Source organism: Procambarus clarkii, chromosome 64 (assembly GCF_040958095.1).
Source record: "Procambarus clarkii isolate CNS0578487 chromosome 64, FALCON_Pclarkii_2.0, whole genome shotgun sequence".
Classification (NCBI taxonomy): domain Eukaryota; kingdom Metazoa; phylum Arthropoda; class Malacostraca; order Decapoda; family Cambaridae; genus Procambarus; species Procambarus clarkii.
The window spans coordinates 32,150,461-32,173,432 of record NC_091213.1 but is presented as its reverse complement, the minus strand read 5'-3'; the positions used below and the strand labels follow the sequence as shown (position 1 = coordinate 32,173,432).

The following is a 22,972-nucleotide window of genomic DNA, read 5'->3' as shown; positions in this document are numbered from 1 at the left end:
TCAGGAGACAAGAAGCCACAGAGTAATAACATTGTTGGCTTTTATTTAGGTGTTCCCCTGTTCTCCAGTCTTCCTCCGTCCCCTCGTCCCCTTTGTCCTCCCCAGCATTCTCCATTCCCCTGTCCCCTCGTCCTCCCCACCATTACCCTCTCCTCTGTTCCCTCGTCTTCCCCACCATCCCCCCTGTCGTCCTCCCCACCATTCTAAACTACCTCATCCCATGCATTCCATGATGGTCTGATGCTTCCATCTGAAAATTGGGAACATCAAAAGATCTGACTTTCCCAATTTTCTGATGGGAACATCAAATGATCTGATATTCCCATCACTGAAAAATAAAAACAGATAAAAAAAATGATATGAAAAAATAGAAAATAAAATATACTCATGAAATGAACAGAATGGTTAACAACGCAGCTCAATTGCAATGCAATGTCACAATAACATTTAAATATACTTTAAGATATAATCTAGAAGAAAATAAGGATATTGAAACGGTTCATGAACTCTATTTCAATAAAGGACACTATGGGGAACTTTGAAAAATAGTTATTGAGTATAATTAGACAGACTTGTTGCTAGGCAGAGGAGTAATGAGATATATGGCAAATTTTGCAAAATATACAATGAAGGTACACAAACATTCATACCCAAACAAAGCAAAATGCTAGGTAAGAACAAAGCATTTGGCCCGTAGGAGAAAGGAGATACCCACAAGACTAGAATACAAGTCATTAACAAGCATGCAAATATAATACATAATACATGCAGACATATATATAATCCAAAAAAATGTCAAATTTACGTACTTATTATTACATTACAAATATCCAAGGTTTTGAAGACACGTTTCCTCTTGCGCCCAACGAGTGAATACTGAGACCAGACCCCATAGGTCCCTATCCTCCTCATCATTCGTCTCACTGTGTCTCCACAGCTTGCACCGCCCATTTGAGACAGCGTCTGGACCTGTTAAAATAATGCATAAGCTGTAAGGTAATAGAGAATAATATATATCTTTCAATCTCAACATTAGATTTTCTAATTTCAAACTGTATTAAATAAATAGCATTAAAATATTTTCCTTCTTAACTATTACAAAAATCAACGAATTTGAGTAACTTTTGCTTTTGTTTTATTTGTACCTTAAACATAACACTGAACAATCAATTATGTGCCACCCCACCTTCCTTCATCTGCAAAAAAACTAATCAAAAGACATATGTACAAGGCTAAAAAAATTCAGCAACACTTACCATACTCAGGCTAAAAGAATTAAGCAACACTTACCATACTCTTTTTATATTCACTGTTAACTTTTAGCTCATGTGACAGACTTTCCACCTGCTCAACAGTTTCAAGTGGGGATGGAAGAATGTCTTCCAGGATTGGTATATCTCCATGTGTTTTTGACATATGGGTTTCCGTCATTTTGACAATATTCAGGATATCCCCTGATAAAAATGTCAATTTTGATAATTCCTTCATTATGTATTCCATTTTTTCTGTTACTGCAAAAAAAAAAAGGCTTACTAGAACAAGCATTTAGTGTTGCATATATATGATAAATGTATTGATCCTTAGTGGATCCTATTTTAGTGACAGACACATTGGTGTCAGGTCACTGTCAAATGGGCTACTGTCATGTAGCCTTCAATTATGTAACCTCTCCCATTCTATGATAGGGGTGACACAGGGCAGCATCCTTAGACCCCCTCCTATTTGTTATATACATCAATGATCTGCTTTATGTCTCTAACATGATTAAACCTGTATTGTTTGATGATACTACCATCATCTACTTAGTTGCTTTACAAGAATGTAAAATTTCAAGTCTGTACTCTCCCTCAATGTATTTTCTTGTATGTATAACAAAAAATAATCAACACATAATAAATCGGTACTTACTAGATTTATAATGGAAAAAAATAATGGCAAAAATAATGGCATTTACTATTTTTAAAAGATTATTAGCAAATTTACAGAAATGGTGCATTCGGAAGACAAAACCGTGGTAGACATGGTTGGAACAAGTTAGGTGAGAGGGTGGTGGAGGCCAAAACCATAATCATAATCATCTGTATCAAACCTTATTACAGGTAAAACCAGTAGGCAGTCTACTGTATTTTATCAAACCGTTATTAGTATAATAGATCTCGTAATAATTTTGCAAAAATAATGGCATTTACTATTTTTAAAAGATTATTAGCAAATTTACAGAAATGGTGCATTCGGAAGACAAAACCGTGGTAGACATGGTTGGAACAAGTTAGGTGAGAGGGTGGTGGAGGCCAAAACCATAATCATAATCATCTGTATCAAACCTTATTACAGGTAAAACCAGTAGGCAGTCTACTGTATTTTATCAAACCGTTATTAGTATAATAGATCTCGTAATAATTTTGCAAAAATAATGGCATTTACTATTTTTAAAAGATTATTAGCAAATTTACAGAAATGGTGCATTCGGAAGACAAAACCAATTTTTCACTTTTGACAATTGAGCACCTGCTACATCCAGATTCTAGGGAGGAAAGGAAGGACGATCTTACTGGATCCCATAGCCTCTCCGAGGCACAAACCAGGCTTTTACATAACCCCCCCCCCCCTGCACCCGAGCTTTTTAAAATAGTAAATGCCATTATTTTTGCAAAATTATTACGAGATCTATTATACTAATAACGGTAAATAAATAATAAATAGTAAATAAATCAAAATCAGTTACATTATTTTATCTTATTCATAGCATAAATGTTCTCGAAGATTACTAAAAAGAAATTGAATTAGACTACAGCAAATTGGCAAACTTTACCTTGTATCTGTTTCCACCGAGTTTGTTTGGGGCGTTCTTCAACATATCAGCAATACTTGTCTCAACATCTCTTTCAGTTGCATTAGTGTGGGTGTTGATACAGGCTTCTGGAAATTTATAAGAATTAATTAATATATATAATTATAATTCACTTTGCTATTCCCCATTCCACAGTCCTCTCGTCCTTCCCACTTCCCTGTCCCCACATCATCCCCACTATTCCCACTTCCCTGTCCCATCGTCCTCCTTACCATTTTCCCCTCCCCTGTCCTTCTTCCTCCCCCACCATCTCCCATTCACCTGTCCCTTTGTCCTCCCCAGCATTCCCCTGTCCCCACCATCCCCAACTCCCCAGTCCCCTCGTCCTCCCCACCATTACCCTCTCCTCTGTCCCCTCGTCTTCCCCACCATACCCCCCTCTCGTCCTCCCCACCATTCCAAACTACCTCATCCGATGCATTCTATAATGGTCTGATGCTTCCATCAGAAAATTGGGAACATCAAATGATCTGATATTCCCATCACTGAAAAATAAGAACAGCTAAAAAAATGAAATGAAAAAAATAAAAAAATAAACTATACTCATGAAATGAACAGTATGGTAAACAACACAGCTCAATTTCAATGCAATGTCACACAAAATTATTAAATCGAAATGAAAATAAATTGAAATCTATGAAAATTCAAATTATCAATACAATCGGAAATATTGAAATAATATCGCAACATAATATAGTGTGGGTTGCTCTTACGTGCAACAGACGGTGCTGTTTTTCAAAAAAGGCATGGTTTTACCTGTCACAAGTGTGGCATCTATACTTATACTCACGAAATGAACGGTATGGTAAACAACATAGCTCAATTGCAATGCAATGTCACAATAACATTTAATAACAATAATAACAATAACATTTAAATATACTTTAAGATATAATCTAGAAGAAAATAAGAACATTGAAACGGTTCATGAACTCGATTTCAATAAAGGACACTATGGGGAACTTTGAAAAACAGTTAATGAGTATAATTAGACAGACTTGTTGCTAGGCAGAGGAGTAAATAATGAGATATATGGCAAATTTTGCAAAATATACGGCACACAAACATTCATACCCAAACAAAGCAAAATGCTAGGTAAGAACAAAGCAGTTGGCCCGTAGGGGAAAGGAGATACCCACAAGACTGGAATACAAGTCATTAACAAGCACACAAGTACTACACTACACAACAACCGCACTACTACCAGAACTGGACGAATCACTACCAAAACAACACATTGCACATCACTACCAAAACAACACAACACAACACAAGCATTGGCAAAGAATTATAGACCAGTTGCACTAACATCCCACATAATAAAATTATTTGAGAGTGATCAGGAGTCAGATTACTAGTTTTATAGAGACCAATGACCTCCACAATCCAGGCCAACAAGGATTTAGAGCAGTTTCTATGATCGAGCCACTGAGATCTATAAAGAATTCTGATCAAGAAAGAGATCTAGGGGTGGTTTTAGATAGAAAACTATAACCTGAGGATCATATTAAGAACATTCTGCGAGGGGCCTATGCTACACTTTTTAACTTTAGAATTGCTTTTAAATACATAGGTCAAAAAGTTTTAAAAGTTTTAAAAGTTTTTTAAACCTCTCGTGTATCATGAGTGTGTTAAAGCATCAGATGGTGCATTCAGATGATGAATATTACCTAGTTCCTTCATCTGGGAAGAATGAACACATATTGGTGCATTCGGATGATAAAAACTAACTACTGTAGTTTAATTGATCAACAGACTGTATATCATATGCAGACTGTATGTGGATCTGCGGGCCACTCCAAACAACAGCCTGGTGGACCAAGCTCCACCAGGGCTAAAGCACAAAGTGATATAGATGTGATAGAGAAACTAGGTCAAATGGAGGAGTAGGTCTGTATATTAAACAGCACCTGACGTGCACAGAGCTACTAAACTCAATGTGGTGGTAGAGTGGTGGGGGGGGGGGGAAACATTGCAGAAAAAAACAAAAATACAATTTGGTCAACAAAACAGCATTGTTTAAAATAGAAGACATGGGTTGTCATTTTGGGGGTAAGGTAGGTTACATTGAGTTAATTAGTTAGTACTTAGTTTTTATCTTAAACTGGTTGGGAGAGGTACAGTGTTGCTGTGCTGGTGAAAGAACACCTAAAGGTAAATTAAATAATGATTGCGAATCCACAAGAAGTTGACATAATATCGCTAGAGATCTGCAATCAGGATGATAAACTTTCCTTAAAGAATTTGACAAACACTTGCTGATAGGACATGAAGTAAATGAAATGTATGTCAAGTTTTGTGAAATATATGATAAAAGCACAACAAAATTTGTACCAAAGGAGAGATGCAGAACTAGGAAAAGGGGTTTGTTCAACAGAAATTGCGAGAGGGCCTGAGACCCAAACACACACAAATGGAATCAATATATAGCAAGAGGCCAAACCCCCAAACATACAAGCGATGCAAAGATGCGAGAAACAGCAGCAGCATTAAGGAGAGGGACTTAAGGACCATAAATAAAGTGTGAAAATAAACTCGAGTAAATTTTTTTAACTACTCTCGACAGTGAAGAAAAACAAATATTCAGACGATTTGTGTTAGAATCATTAATCTTACACTTTCGGTCATATTCAACAACACAAATACATACACACACATTCCTGTTGCTGTAGCAAGTGAAGAATTACACACACAGATCACAATAACGTGATGCATCAAATGAACAAATCCACAAGGGCCGTGACGAGGATTCGAACCTGCGTCCGGGAGCATCCCAGACACTGCCTTAATCGACTGAGCTACAACAGGGTAAAAGGGTTGAAACCGAAGTTCTACTGAACTTACTGGATCCCATAGCCTCTCCGAGGCACAAACCAGGCTTTTACACAACCCCCCCCCCCCTGCACCCGAGCTATGTCAACAGGCCGTTCTCCCTCTTCGCCCTTCCGAATGCACCATATCAGTAAATTTTTTAATAATCTTTTAAAAATAGTAAATGCCACTATTTTTGCAAAATTATTACGAGATCTATTATTCTATAGAATAATGCATATAAATGCATATATGCATATAAATACAAAACATAAATACAAAACAAGTAAATGTAAATAATTTTACCTTGCACCTAGATCCACCAAGCCTGTATGGCGCGCGTTTCAGTACTTCGGAAATCTAGAACTATCTTGAATCTCTAATCTGCAATGAAACAATACATATTATTGCACTTACCAAAACATGGATGAATGTAGAAAATACAGAACTATTAGCTGAATATCAAATAAATGGATTTAATCTATTTCACACAGATAGATATATTACACCGTGTATATTAGGTAATACCTAACATACACGCCTCCACACACACTACATTTGAAATGTAGTCTCAAAAAGACTACATTTCAACAGCAAAGATTACTCCATAAAAAAATAATTAAATTATTGACCAACATGAGAGAGGGTTAGCCAACATGAGGGTTGTGTTGATTGCCTGAAAATATTTAAATTGTGTAATGTATTGAATGGCATTTTTCAAGTTACAACATTTTTTAAATTACTGAACTAGGTTCTAGGCTTTGCTAGGCTTAATTCAATTATTACAGATAAGCCTAACCTAGCCTAGAACCCAGTGGGTTTTCTTCCTATTGGGGAGTGTTGTACATGCCTCGCCTCCACATACACACTAGCACAGCCAGGCCTCGCCTCCACATACACACTAGCACAGCCAGGCCTCGCCTCCACATACACCAGCACTGCCAGGCCTCGCCTCCACATACACACTAGCACAGCCAGGCCTCGCCTCCACATACACACTAGCACAGCCAGGCCTCGCCTCCACATACACCAGCACTGCCAGGCCTCGCCTCCACATACACCAGCACTGCCAGGCCTCGCCTCCACATACTCACCAGCACAGCCAGGCCTCGCCTCCACATACACCAGCACTGCCAGGCCTCGCCTCGCCTCCACATACACCAGCACTGCCAGGCCTCGCCTCCACATTTAAACCAACCAAGCCCACAAATACGTTAACATGGACCAGCATTACACCGTCTAACATACTCTGTCAGATGTAACAACTAAATTTGTGAATTCAAGACCAAATCTATTGTATAACACAGTGTTAGTACGAGAAAAACATTACTTACATTCGAAGCCGTGTTTTAAAATGGCGGCGGTCTTGTACTGACGCTCCAAACTGTGTGTTCGTTTGCGTATGATGAACGTGTGACAATTTACTACAACAATTATTTAATTATTCTTATTCTTTATTTTAATATTTTTAGGGTACATGAAATTTCAAACTTATTTGCACACAATAATATAATTGCATTGTCATAACCTTTATATATTACGGAAAATACGATGACATGAACGAAGTCAAAGTGAAGTTGAAGTCAAAGTCATTCGCCGAACGTATTAGTCATTTTTTTTCTCCCAAACGATAGGGGTAACAAATCCACAGAGAATATAAGAAATTGAAATTGAAATTGAAATAAGTTTAGAGAGAATATAAGTGTACAGTAAAGTCAATTTTATTCAGGAAAGTACATACATAGTTGATTTACAAACATAATGTTGGATTTATAGATAGAGCTAGTGCATACAATACCTAAAGCCACTATAGTAGGCCTATAGCATTTCAGGCAACCGGGCAGTATATATGGACCCCTTACTCAAATCTCTGAATATGTTAGATATTAAGTCCCTGCACATACTCTCATGTGTATTTTATATATATAAAACGCTGCACTGTAATGTCAATCCTGACCTTAAAAGCTTCCTAGAAGGTTGTAACAGATCCCATGAGCACCACACCAGAAACAAATACCTATTTGATATTCCAAGAGTACGACTTAGTCAAACTAGAAATGCTTTACAAATCAAGACACCTCGAATGTGGAATGACCTTCCCAATTATGTTAAAAACTGTACCTCTCCCAACCAGTTTAAGATAAATAAAGATAAATTTATAAGTTAAGAAAAATTCCACAAATCAACTTCCCTGTTACTGACCCTGTATTTACCCAAGTCTTTCCTAAATCTAAACTTATCCAATTTATACCCATTGTTTCGTGTTCTATCTTGTGTTGACAATTTTAATACCCTATTAATATCCCCTTTGTTATATCTATTCAGGAAATTGTGGTTGATCTCGAACCCATTGATAATGTGACGACTTATACAGAATTTTGTAACTATATCATCAAGATTGTAACCAGCTTAGCTAAATGTAGTGTGGGGTTCAGTCCCTAAGCCCATATATGTGCCTCTCTAACCATTTAGGTTACAGGGCAAAAACATAAAAACAAAGGTAACTGCAGAAGGCCTATTGGCCCATACCAGGCAGCTCCTATCTATAACAGATAAACACTAAGTACTACCTAATTAACTCAATGTAACCTACCAACCTAACCCCCAAAATGTCAATCCATATCTTTTATTTTAAACAATGCTGTTTTGTTGACCAAATTGTATTTTTACTCTTTTTCTGTCATGTTTCTCCCACCCCTGTTTTTTCCCTTTTTTCTTATTTTTTCTCAACATAATTCATACTTTAATTATGCGGATCAGGACATCACCTGATCAAACACATCAAACATCGTTTGACCACCATCAAACACACACATTTCGTGTGTGTTTGACGCTCACTGATATGTACCAGCGTTGTTTTATATATGGTGCTATTCTATCTTACGCTTTGTTGCTCTTTTTTACCTACGGGCTCATAGAACATTCTATTGCGAAAACATTGGCACAAAAATGAATGACGTACATACAATAATAATGTCAGGACAGTGATATAATTATAAACTTTCAAAGCACTGTATCGCCCATGTGTCGTCTTGTCACCAATACTGGGTAACAGTTCCGCCACTTCCCACACTCTTGCGGGTGGGCAGCGACCATTATTCTACGTTTATATTCATATCACCGTGTTGGGAATTTCATTGCGAGTACATTGATACCAAAATTAACGCTGTAGGACAAGTGTGGAAGTGATAACAATCCCAAGAGTAAAAACATTTTGTTGCTCTTGGGCACTCACGGCGAGTCATCTACGTAGGTATTTATTGGGTGCTGGTATTCATATAACTTTTGGTGACCGTTTTGCTGATTTTCTTCTAGAGAATGTTATTGCGAACACGTTGGTACCAAAATGAAATACATAGCTCGAGAACTAAGGTCAGGAGAGTAAAAAGAGTATACACATTTTTGTTTTGACGCTTAATTAAGGTTATTGTGAGTACTCATCGCCTGCCTAGAAACTGGAACTAGTAATTCCATCTATCATACATATCATACAAGAGGAGCCACACATCTATGGATCATCCAATAAAATCAGCAGACTTCTAGATGTTACTACTGCTCGGCTTAGACTCGGTTACAAGTATCTCTGGGAATTCTCATTATCTGCTGATGTAGACCTGACCAAATGTAAACTGTGTCAACAAAATTATTCGCACACCCTCCGTCACTATGTGATGGAGTGCGAAAAGATACATGAATTTAGAGACAATTCTATAACCAATGTTCCAGCGATGTGTCAATATTTCATTCAAAATGATCTGCTACCAGAAATTTTAGCCAAATATCCCCAGTTTGCTAACTGTAGATAACAACTAAGTGATTGTAACCTATCCACCGCTGCCCACTGGATGGGGGACGGTGTGCTGGACAAACATATAAATTTTGATACTAGCTCTCCACATATGTCAGTTGCTTAATTTAGAACCTGTACTTGAGGTCGATCTCGAACCCATTGTTGATGTGATGACTTATATTGAATTTTGTAACTAGCTCATCAAGATTGTAACTTGCTTAGCTAAATGAATTGTGGGGTTCAGTCCCTGAGCCCATTATGTGCCTCTGTAACCCTTTCCACAACCGCCCACAAGATGGGTATGGGGTGCATAATGGGGTGGGGTGTCTTGGCCAAACGTGCCACATCAAAACCACAAGTTGACATTGAATGTGAATTAACAATGAGACAAGTAAGATTTATACTAATACATTTATACTAACTCTGTTGAGCGTTGACCATTTATACATCAAATCTGTTGATGTGAGCACTTTAGTTTAGTCTGCCGTTTAAAGAAAAAAAGAGCATATCAATGGTATATCACAGAAAACGAATTTATCATAAACTCATGTATTTGTCTTATCATATTGAACTGCATTCATATTTTTAATATATAACAATATGAATATACAAATTTCTGTAAATCCCCTACCTTGTTGGAATCTGTGGAAATGAATGAGCAAATGTGCTGGCTGAAGGCGCTGAAGGAAACCACATTGGTTTCATTTTGGATACAAATGTCCATGGAAATTCAAAATGGAAACTAATTATATAGTTGAACCTGCAGAGACGAGTTTAAGAATCTGTGTTGAGAGTGATGGACACAGCCTTCACAATTATACTTCAGAGAATGTAAACATCTAAGAGTCATTAGAAATATGTGTAGAATAATAAACCCTACATTGTTTGAGTTAGGGAAAACTCCATTTGTGATATATAGATACTATAGCTGTTCCTAAAGATTCACCCTTTTTTGCACCAGCAAGATAACATATAAGATTTTAAGAGTTGACGAATGTTAATATTCTTGTTTGATAAACTGTGAACTTGAGACATAGTTAATAAGAACATATTAACACAACAAAATGTTTTCAGAATCCTTAACACCACTTTCCAACAACTTATATAATTTATATAAATTATTTTAGAGAATAATACATAAATTATATATTTAAACATGATATAGTGTTTAGTGGAATGTATAAGGAGTCAAATTGTGTTAAAAAGAGCAATTTTTAGAAAATTTGGAAAAATACTTTTTTCTGTTCAAATTATAACTAAATGGATTATAAAGGTTTCACTCAGCCAATATATATCATTCACAATTTATTAATGAATTTTACAAAAAAACACCATAAATTTTATATTTAAACATGTAAAAACTATTTGTTTTACATTTGGAAGAAAATAATTGTAGAAAAACAATTTATAATTAAACCTTTGTGTTTGGATTTTTTGAGTAAAAGTTTCTCAAAGGCTCTCCTGCACCATTCTCAATGCAAATCATTCCCACACCTATGGCAAGAGATAGGCGAACGTTGTGTAGATGATTTGTGTTTGCTGGGTAATGACTTAACACTTTACGGTCGCTGCATTTGCCCTGAAAGTAGCACTCCAGAGAGAGTTAATTTGGGGCCTCTGATGTAGTGACCTGATGTATGAGCGAAGGTTTGGGTTTTGTTATTGTGCGGATCGTAAAACTGTGTTTCCCGTATGTTAAGAGATAATTTTAACGCTGAGAATTTGTCTTTGTATGTGTACCTGTTGGTAGTCTACATCTAAGATAATCTACTCTTGAAAACACACACACACACACACACACACACACACACACACACACACACACACACACACACACAGTTCGTCCCGGAACTGAGAGGATTGAGCTACGAGGAAAGGCTAAAGGAGCTGAACCTCACATCCCTGGAAAACAGAAGAGTAAGGGGAGACATGATAACCACCTACAAAATTCTCAGGGGAATTGACAGGGTGGACAAAGACAAACTCTTCAGCACGGGTGGGACACGAACAAGGGGACACAGGTGGAAACTTAGTACCCAGATGAGCCACAGAGACGTTAGAAAGAATTTTTTCAGTGTCAGAGTAGTTAATAAATGGAATGCACTAGGAAGTGATGTGGTGGAGGCTGACTCCATACACAGTTTCAAATGTAGGTATGATAGAGCCCAGTAGGCTCAGGAATCTGTACACCAGTTGATTGACAGTTGAGAGGCGGGACCAAAGAGCCAAAGCTCAACCCCCGCAAGCACAATTAGGTGAGTACAATTAGGTGAGTACACACATACACACAGAATAGCCAGATTGCATATTTCTGGACTGCCAAAAAGCCTTTGATACAGTACCGCACAGTAAGCGGAAAGGCCCTAGCATGGGTAAGGAAGTACCTAACAGGAAGGAGCCAGAGGGTAATGGTAAGGGGCGAGAAGTCGGACTGGCGAACAGTAACGAGTGGAGTACCTCAAGGATCGGTGCTGGGACCAATTCTATCTCTAATATACGTAAATGACATGTTTACGGGAGTAGAGTCCATCATGTCGATGTTCGCGGATGACGCCAAATTAATGACACGAGTTGTGACAGATGAGGATTGTAGGATCCTCCAAGAGGACTTGAACCGGTTGCAGAGATGGTCAGAGAAATGGCTACTGGCGTTCAACAAGACCAAATGTAAAGTTATGGAGTTGGGATTAAGTGATAGGAGATCAAAAGTACAGTACACAATGAAAGGAAACTGCCTACCTATAACGATTTGAGAAAGAGACCTGGGTGTGGACGTAACACCTAACCTAACTCCTGAGGCATATATAAATATGATAACGACAGCAGTGTATTCTATACTGGCAAAAGTTAGAGCATCATTCAGAAACCTAAGTGAGGAGGCTTTTAGGGCGCTTTACACTGCCTACGTGAGACCAGTCTTAGAGTATGCCGCACCATCATGGAGTCCCCACCTGAAGAAACACATAAGGAAACTGGAAAAGGTTCAGAAGTTTGCGACGAGGCTCGTCCCAGCGTTACGAGGGATGGGATATGAAGAATGCCTAAAGGATCTGAACCTTACGACTCTAGAAAAAAGAAGGGAAAGGGAGGATATGATAGAAACGTATAAAATACTTAAGGAAATTGACGAAATGTTCACACGTAATAATAACAGAACGAGGGGACATGGGTGGAAGCTGAAAACTCAGATGAGTCACAGAGATGTTAGGAAGAGTTCTTTTAGCGTGAGAGTAGTGGGAAAATGGAATGCACTTGGGGAACAGGTTGTGGAAGCAAACTCTATTCATAATTTTAAAATTAGGTATGATAGGGAAATGGGACAGGAGTCATTGCTGTAAACAACCGATGGCTTGAGAGGTGGGATCCAAGAGTCAATGCTCGATCCTGCAGGTACAAATAGGTGAGTACACATACACACAGTGGACCTCGTGGCTGAGTGGACAGCGTTTCGGAGTCGTAGGTCAGCCCGGGTTCGATCCCAGTTGGAGGCGGAAACAATTGGGCAGAGTTTTATTCACCATGGTACTTCTGTTCACCTAGCAGTAAATAGGTACCTGAGAATTAGACAGTTGCTATGGGCTGCTTCCTGGGTGTAATAGTTTAGCTGTTTATAAAGAAGGATATATATTTGGTATTAAAAGAATATGCATTAATTTGTACTAAAAGCTGTCTGTTGTTAAGTGGGGGATATGCCTTAAGTGAGAGCGCACTTTAGTTAATGTATTCACCTATTTTTTCTTGCGGGGAGGGAGGGGGGGTGAGCTCTGCTCTTTCGGTCAGCCTGTCAATGGTCAATCAACTGTAACTAACTACTAAGTAACACACTTTTTTTCTCTCACACACACACACACACACACAGAGGAAGCAGCTCCGTAACAGCTGTCTAACTCCCAGGTCCCTATTGACTGCTAGGTAACAGGAGCATCAGGGTGAAAGAAACTTTGGCCATTTGTTTCTGCCTAGTCCGGGAATCGAACCCGAGAACACAGAATTACGAGCCCTGTGCACTGTCCGCTCAGCTACCAGACCCCACTGCTGTGAGAGAGAACGTTTGACCTGGTTTTAGCACAAGGGTGACCGGTAATCTTTACCTAAGGATTATCAGGTAAGTGATGATGCAAGAGTGCCACGGCAATGTGTGATGGCCCGGGAAAATCCTTCCACGGACTGCACTTACTTAAATAGAAACGGAGACCTTCTTGAATGTTATTTAGAAATGAGTAGTGAAGAGTTTATGAGAGTATGTGGATTACCATCCTGTGTATTGGGTTCATAAGTATGGGTACTTGTTGAGTTGGCAGGATGGGTAATGAGTCAACTCGGGTCAAGAACATGATTTCTCATTGCCACATCCTCTCATTGTTTATTAATTCATTAGGTTAGAGAAATTCTTGTTATTGTCAGTAATTGTATTCAATAACGTCATTTGTTCCTTTGCCTATGTATTTAACCATGATTTAGGTGTAAAGATTGAATCCCATTAATTGGCCACGTGATTCATGTTTGTTAAGTAACAGTGTCAACTAGTTCAGCAACCAGCTAAGATCGGCGTCGCCTGGAGATGGGCGCTGTAGTTAGTGTGGCTGAGGAGTGTAGGAGGAGGCACCACCACCAGACGGAGACACGTCTACACCTCTGGTCTGTAGTTAGTGTGGCTGAGGAGTGTAGGAGGAGGCACCACCACCAGACGGAGACACGTCTACACCTCTGGTCTGGACAGTGTGTAAATTAAGGTAAAGTTGTTATTGAGTTTGAACCTCTTCTTTTTTTCTTTTTATTATTAAAACAGAGCAATTACAGGATACAGTAACCATATAAACAGGAAAGCACAGAGTAATAAAGAACACAGAATAACAACAACACAGATAACAAGTAACACTGATCAACATAACACAAAAGTGAAAACAAAGAATAACATTAAACTCATAAGAACACATACACACGAAAACAAAAGCAGCACTACCTAGATGGGGCGTACCAAAAGCGTCAGTAATTACAATAGCACACAAGGAGCACAATAAAACCAGAGGTAAAATATAAACAAGGATTACACATACAAAATTACACAACACACCACAGAATCGAGAACACAATAACAGAACATGGTAATACAATATTGTAAATACAACATATTAAAAAAAATGCAGTAAATTAACAAGGGAATACAACAAAGCAATACACAGCACAGTACATAGAACAAAGGAAACAGAACACATTTGCATGACATAGTAAATTATCAAATAAAAATTAAAGAATCGGTATAGCACAAACCAACATCGGAACATATAACACAGTAAATAGGACACAGATAAGAGAACAAATCGTAAATAAGCATAAACAAAAATAGAATCTTACACATAGGTAACAATGAAAGAGTAAAAAAAAAAAAAGAAAAAACACTAGAGCATTATAACCCAGCAAGAACTAGGTAAGAAAACAGGGGAGAAAAAAAGGAACCCGTAACACATAGCTCAACAAACCAACGAAAGAAAGAAGCAACACAAAGCAAGAACCAAACACACAGTCAATCTTCATATTTATCCAGATAGTAACGACGCGGGTACTTCTTCCGATAGGAATCCCACTGTGCCCACATTTCCATAGGCGCGTTAACGTGACTACGTGACCCTCGTGGTCGACGCATGAAGTCAGGAACCTCCAGCTCGGCTCCCTCCACCACGGGGGCGGTAGGCACAGGAAGAGGCCGCACAGAGGGCTTTGATACAGACGGTGGAACCACACGGGACTGAAGCACAAGAGTCGGCTGGACACAGGCCGGCAACTGAGCGGGCGAAGTCGCAGGGGACGCAATCGCAGAGGGCGATGGTGCAGGGGCCGAAACCACAGGGGACGGAGTAACAAAGGATGACTGAGGGCAAAGGCGTGGAAGGCACAGACATGGACGCCAGAAGCACGGAGGCCGCCGGAACAGAAGGATTTGTAAGAACCGGCACCAAGCCCCTACCCTCTCTCGCAATCTCGGCCGGTGCCACAACCTCCCAACCCAGGGAACCAGCATCCGGTGACGCGGAGGCAGCCGGAGAAGACACCGGACCAGGGCCAGGCGACAATCCCACCACAGGACCCATCACTGCTGCAACACGACCCACAGGAGCCGCAGGCACTCCAACAGCATTGCACACATCACCATCCCCAGAAGACGAACTCCCGGAGTCCTCAAATTCCCCGACGTCGACCCAGGCCGCATTACGAGGCGGAGACAGACTCAAAGCTCGTCGCGAACGCTTGGACACAGGTCGCAGATCGTCGGAACTATCACCTCCGCTAGGAAGCACCGTAGCAGAACCGCCCGCGCAACTCCCCGCAGCGCACTATCACTCGACATTGCAGCCTCAACAACCCGGGGAACAGGACCACACACCGCAGGAGACATCACAGTGTGCACGTCGACACAGGTCGAAGACACAGCCGCCGGAGACAGTACAGGCCGAGGCGCAGCCTCGACGTCTGGAGCCACGAGACCACACACCACAGGAGACACAACTGGAGACTCGACTGGAGACGAGGCAGGCAGGGGAGGCTGAGGTGTGGGAGCCGGGGATGCACTTCCTTCCACTCCGACACCCACAGCCACATCGAGGCTGGCATCAGAGACCGGCAACTGGGCAACAGAGGACCGGGTAGTAACACTGTCCACAGCAGCACCTTCCGACAGGTCCGGGACCGCCAACGGGGGAAAGTCCTCCTTCCTGAAGAGGTTCACAGGCCCAACCCGGCTCGCATCACATTCCATAGCCTGATGGCCCGAGAGTCCGCACCGGAAACACGTCCGGGCTGACCCCCATAGAATACGCGTACCATGAAGCCCAGAAGCTGGAGGGACGAAGGGATGGAGTCCTTCAAGCGCAGCGCCACAGTGCGGGTCCCATTCGGGATACCCTTCCACCGCCCGGAGGAGACTGCATTTATTCGGACACTCAAGACCCGCCCATACCGGGTAAAATGACGGTGGAGAAGAGAGTCAGGGAACTCAAAGGGAGCACCATGAACCGCCACATAGGTAGTCTCACTGCACCTGTCCGACACTACCACCGAACCACCACCCTCAGGCAGAGTAAATGTCCTCCCGTCATAGCGGTCCACAAAGTCACGATTCACAGCCGTGAAGCAGAATTTCACAACAGCTCGATGCTCGGATACAAGTTGAACGCCGCACACAGACGCCACGTCCACCCGCAACATGTCGATCATCACCACTTCAACTGCCGGGTAAGACGCTGGGCCAGTAAATTCTAGGCCAATGGTGTCTCTCCGCTTCACAGGGGGGAGTGGGGGCCGCCATCCCTCCAGCCGCTACGGCCCCAAGGGTCCGCTCACACACACAAACTACCACAGGCCAGCAAACCAGGAGCTCACAGGCGACACGTCCACCTCCGCCCAGAGCTAGGCGAACCTGCTGAGGAGTGCAGGAGGAGACAACACTACCAGACGGAGACAGGTCTACACCTCTGGTCTGGACAGTGTGTAAATTAAGGTAAAGTTGTTATTGAGTTTGAACCTCTGGTGGCATTCATTTTAAGCATTGTTGCAAGAATAGATTAGGAATAGTGGACTGTCTTTGCATTTCATACTTTTGTGTTAATAAACGATTTTACTGAATTTTATGATGTTCTGCCAATTTTCCCCAGTTAATATATATGATTCTCAAGATCTTGAATTATTATGTTGTCAGCTTCCTGTGGTTATGCAAGCCCCGTCATCCATTATAATATTTCCCCTTATTCTGATTTAAGCCGCATTTAAAGAAAATTCATTCCCTCCTATCAATAATTGGGGTCTCACATTCTTGGTATTTCTATAGCTATTGACTGGTCCTTCCGCGCAGTCACTTACCTTAATTACATGGTTAATAGGGAAGGTGGAGGCAGCTGGTTAACGTCTCTGTAATAAGCCTTGGGTATAACCCAGGTCTTGTGAGTGCTTGTAGCCGAGGCGGCAGTGGTCCCTAGTGCTCGTGGCACTTGGTGGTCCAACACCAAGTTGTACAGGTAGCACTGGACTCAGGTTACAGTAAGGAACAACGGTAAACAACTTAGCCATTAACTGACGACCAGTTAAGACACAGTAAGTGACGGAATGGTCTTTTAAAGTCGAGTATGTTACACAGAGAGCAGATAGGTGACAGCTCTGTTACATGGGGATGTGTGTGTACTCACCTATTTGTGCTTGCAGAATCGAGCATTGACACTTGGATCCTGCCTTTCCAACAATCGGTTGTTTACAGCAATGACTCCTGTCCCATTTCCCTATCATACCTAGTTTTAAAAGTATGAATAGAGTTTGCTTCCACAACCTGTTCCCCCAAGTGCATTCCATTTTCCCACTACTCTCACGCTAAAAGAAAACTTCCTAACATCTCTGTGACTCATCTGAGTTTCCAGTTTCCACCCATGTCCCCTCGTTCTGTTATTATTACGTGTGAACATTTCATCTATTTCCACTTTGTCAATTCCCCTGAGTATTTTATATGTCCCTATCATATCTCCTCTCTCCCTTCTTTTCTCTAGTGTCGTAAAGTTCAGTTCCTTCAGAAGCTCTTCATATCCCATCCCTCGTAACTCTGGGGCAAGCCTCGTCGCAAACCTTTGAACCTTCTCCAGTTTCCTTATGTACTTCTTCAGGTGTGGACTCCATGATGGCGCGGCATATTCTAAGACGGGTCTCACGTAGGCAGTGTAAAGCGCCCTAAAAGCCTCCTCACTTAGGTTTCTGAATGAAGTTCTAATTTTCGCCAGTGTAGAGTACGCTGCTGTCGTTATCCTATTGTGTGTGTGTGTGTGTGTGTGTGTGTGTGTGTGTGTGTGTGTGTGTGTGTGTGTGTGTGTGTGTGCGCGCGCGCGCGCGCGCGTGCGTGTAAGAGAAAAATATGTAGCAGTTATACTACAAGAAAAATAAATTTGTTAGAAAGGCCGAGTCTAAGAGCTAATAGATCGACCATGCTGACGCACATTGTAAATACACACACACACATAGGGGAGTCTCATGGCTGAGTGGACAACCCGTTCTCGCAAATTTAATAAGTCAATATTGACTTATTAAATATGTGCATAGGTAACATACTTAACATAATAGTTTCCCTTGAAAAGCTTCATAGAAAACACCGACCTTACCTAACCTACTTAGTATGTTAAGATAAGCATCTTATTGCTTCGTAATTACAATTATTACCTAACCTATACCTATAATAGGTTAAGTAACAATTGTAATTACGAAGCTATAAGATGCTTATTTTAACATACTACAAAGGTTAGGTAAGGTCGGTGTTTTCTATGAAGCTTTTCAAGGGAAACTATTATGTTAAGTATGTTACCTATGCACATATTTAATAAGTCAATATTGACTTATTAAATTTGCGAGAACGGGTTGGAGTGGACAGCGCTCTGGGGTCGTAGTTCTAAGGGCTCGTATTCGACCCAAGGCAGACACAGAAACAAATTGGCAGAGTATCTTTCACCCTGGTGCATCTGTTCAACTAGCCGTAAATTGATTCCTGGGGCTGCTTCTTGGGGATATGTACTTACCTAGTTGTACTTACCTAGTTGTGCGCGCGGGGGTTGAGCTTTGGCGTTTTGGTCCCACCTCTCAACTGTCAATAAACTGGTGTACAGGTTCCCGAGCCAATTGGGCTCTATCATATCTACACGTGAAACTGTGTATGGAGTCAGCCTCCACCACAACTTCCTAATGCATTCCCTTTGTCAACAACTCTGACACTGAATAAGTTCATTCTAACGTCTGTATGGCTCATTTGGGCACTCAGTTTCCACCTGTGTCCCCTAGTGCGTGTGCCCCTTGTGTTAAATAGTCTGTCTTTATGCTATCAATTCCTCTGATTATCTTGTATGTGGTAATCATGTCCCCACTAACTCTTCTGTCTCCCAGTGACGTGAGGTTTAATTCTCCTCTTAGCTCATACCCCTCAGTTCGGATACTAGTCTAGTGACAAATCTTTGAACCTTTTCCAGCATAGTCTTCTGCTTGACTAGATATGGACTCCATGCTGGAGCTGCATACTCGAGGATAAGTCTGACATATGTGGTTTACAAAGTCCTGAAAGATTCCATACACAAGTTTCTAAGGGCCGTTCTTATGTTAGCCAACCTGGCATATGCCGCTGATGTTATTCTCATTATATGGGCTTCAGGGGACAGGTCTGGCGTGATATCAACCCCAGGTCTTTCTCTCTCTGAATCTTGAAGTATTTCATCTCCCAAATGATACCTTGTATCTGGTCTCATGCTCTCTTCACATGTCTTCATTACATTACATTTGCTTGGGTTAAACTCTAACAACCATTTGTTCGATCATTCCTGCAGCTTGTCCAGGTCTTCTTGAAGCCGCAAGTTGTCCTCCTCTGTCTTAATCCTTCTCATAATTTTGGCGTCGTCAGCAAATATTGAGATGAATGAGTCTATTCCCTCAGGTATTTACGTATATAAGAAACAGGATAGGTCCGAGTACAGAGTCCTGTGGGACTCCACTGGGGACTTCACGCCAATCTGAGGTCTCACCCCTCATTGTAACTCTCCGCTTCCTATTGCTAGGGGTACTCCCTTATCCACTGGAGCGCCCTACCAGTTACTCCTGCCTGTTTCTCCAGCTTATGCATCAGCCTTTTATGGTGTACTGTGTCAAAGGCTTCCCGACAGTCCAAGAAAATGCAGTCCGCCCACGTGTATGTAATTACCTAAGTGTACTTACCTAAGTCTAGTTACAGGATGAGAGCTACGCTCGTGGTGTCCCGTCTACCCAGCACTGTCAGATAACGCTTTGAAACTACTGACGGTTTTGGCCTCCACCCCCTTCTCACTTGTTCCAACCGTCCACCACTCTGTTTGCGAAACAACACACACACTGTGTTTGTATGTGTGTGTGAGAGAAAAATATGTGTAGTAGGAATAATAGTGGAAAATTAAATATCTTACTATAGGTCTCAATATCTTACCTTATTATTATCCTTAATGTAATGTCATTCATATATATTTTACCTAACCACCTCACCATAAGAGGATATACACCAGGTGCTATGCACGGTAGAATTTGTCTTTGAAAATGTGAGGAGTGACCTTATGCAACGCATCACTAGGCGTCACACCCAATAAAAAGAAAAGAAGAACTTTGGAGAGTTATTTTTTTAATTTCCTGATTCATTGAAGTTGTCTTGAAGGCGGGATCCAATCCCGCCGTCACCAGCGCCCTCGTCTTAAGGACGAGGACGGTGGAGTAGCTCGTCTAGGCAGGGACGAGTGGTTGACAACATTGCTACTAACATTCTGGCAGACACTATTTAGTTAGACGAGGTAATATAATAATAAATAATTCATTGTGTCAGGAGACAGGCAGCCAGTTAATTCTCACACGTTAGGCTTATACTTAAGTCAACTCCCCCCCCCCCCTCTTAGGGTTGAATTAATGACCCCGCCTGGGATGCTGCCCCGTAAGAAGCTGACGAACTCCAAAGTACACACTTACTGCTAGATGAACAGGTGCATAAGGCGATGGGATATGTGCATAACCATTTTTGTCCCGTCTGGGACTGGAACACAGAATGCTCGACTATGAGTCGAGAACGAACTTGTCTGAATACAAGAACCCCTTTTAGCACAAGACGAACAACACTAAAGGAAGAGTGTTACGGCCACTTGGACCAGTAACCAGGTTCTTGCTGTTATAACCTCTTCTATATCCAACCTCAAGTTGGTAACAAACTTTCAAAAACTGTGTCAAGTAGTAGTGCAATGAAGAAAAAGGGGGGGGGGGGGAGGAATAAGCAATACACAATTACATTCACCAATGTGTTAACACCTTCACCACTATATTTATATTAAATTAAAATATTGCTACACCTTTTTACAATTGTCTCTTTCACGCAGGACACAATACAACAGCAGTGTTCATCAATCCCGGTGAATTCACTTTCCAGGTACACGTCGTCTACTCCTAATGGCAAACACCGGCGAGTTCACCTTCCTCAATATGGGCCAGTCCACACCCAATGTATCGCCACAATGTGTCAATACCCCACCTCCTCTCTCCAGATACACACTAGCAGAGGGTTTCAGCAACACGCTGACAAGGGTCTCAAATAATCCAATACAGTGGTAGCTAGCACCCTGGCAGAAGTCTTTAGTTGCTCACTAGCAGCACTTCACAACAGGCGCATCACTGTCGTCTCGTAACTCTTACTGGCCAATCCCGAGTACGGATCCATACAACACTGCATAGATAAGCAGCTAATACACTGCTCTTCCCGACGGTGGCCACTTAGTCTTCTCACAGAACCAAGTCGAGAGTTCTTGGATTGCCCAAGGTGAACTGCCTTCCTCAGCGCAATCGCCTGCTTACATCACCTCTGTGAACATAAAATATCATTAACAAGACGGACAGTACACTGGGTGCCCAAAGGATAACACCATTCCACCGGGGAATTGACACTGTAAATTGTAGCAACAACCAAGATGGCGTTGATCTCAATACGCCACCCACCAGAGGTCACCATCATCGACCTCCTCTTCTGACTGAGGCAGGAAACTGGAGCCTTCCACCGATACCAAGCCACTATCAACAGATGGCGCTGTTTACGTAGCATCCAATACCGGGGAGTTGGAGTGCAGACTCATGGATGGTGCTGAAATCACCACTCCATACTCCAGCGACGGTGTCGGTACAGTAACAAAGAGTTAGAGGCACCGACACGTATGTAATATTCCAACAGCAGTTAACACCTGTTATAGTAAAATATTTGTTATAAAACAGTAAACTATCCCGAGTCAACACCTCGCTACGTACAGCAGTAGCCGCGTTTTCTACTCGGTTTTCTACCGTCTTATAAACACGTCCTCATAAGCACGTCCCATAAGCACGTCCTCATAAACACGTCCCATAAGCACGTCCTCATAAACACGCATATAATTAAACGAAAACTGCAGTTCACTTTTAGGATATTGCCAGTCAAGAATCGAACAACGATTAAGGTACCTGTACCGTTAAAAGCATTTTAATTGCACTGTCCTCAATCTGGCATTAACATTACAGTATCCAGTCACAGTAAATCACATTAACTAAACCCTTGCTCCTATTATCCATCAGAAGCAGTGACATTTTTTATATAAGATTTTTCGTATTTCCGTCACACTCAGCACAACACAGCCCTCACTAACCATATATAATGGTTAGTGAGTGCTGTGATTAGTCAAAATGATTTACTGTGATTGAATATTGTTATCTTAATGCAAGATTGAGCATAGTAAAATTAATATGCTTTAAAAGTGGCAGGTTCCGTAATTATTGTTCAATTGTTTTCTAGCAAAGCACAATGTACAGGTGTACTCATGCGACGGCCCACAACAAAACCGCATTTATTAACTGTTTAACGAATCGTATATTTAAAATCCAGCGTTTTCTCATATATAAATTAATATTATTATATATTAGAACTTGTATAGCTAAGTCTAGGTTAGGTTGTGGTGTTTAGGTTCAACCCGTCCTCGACTCAAGTC

The 22,972-nt window shown here is 41.2% G+C and overlaps 1 protein-coding gene across 1 annotated transcript in view; it reads right to left on the bottom strand.

The window, feature by feature from the left end:
* The window catches only part of LOC138354643 (uncharacterized), a 6,793-nt gene extending 747 nt beyond the window's left edge, over window positions 1-6,046 (bottom strand). Inside the window, exons 1-3 of the mRNA XM_069309000.1 lie at window positions 5,969-6,046; window positions 2,813-2,919; window positions 810-969 (exon numbers count right to left, since the gene is read on the bottom strand). Of these exons, the coding sequence (XP_069165101.1) occupies window positions 810-969; window positions 2,813-2,857 (205 nt within the window). The 5' untranslated portion in view covers window positions 2,858-2,919; window positions 5,969-6,046. The remainder of the gene's footprint in view (window positions 1-809; window positions 970-2,812; window positions 2,920-5,968) is intronic.
* Window positions 6,047-22,972: the final 16,926 nt, after the last annotated feature.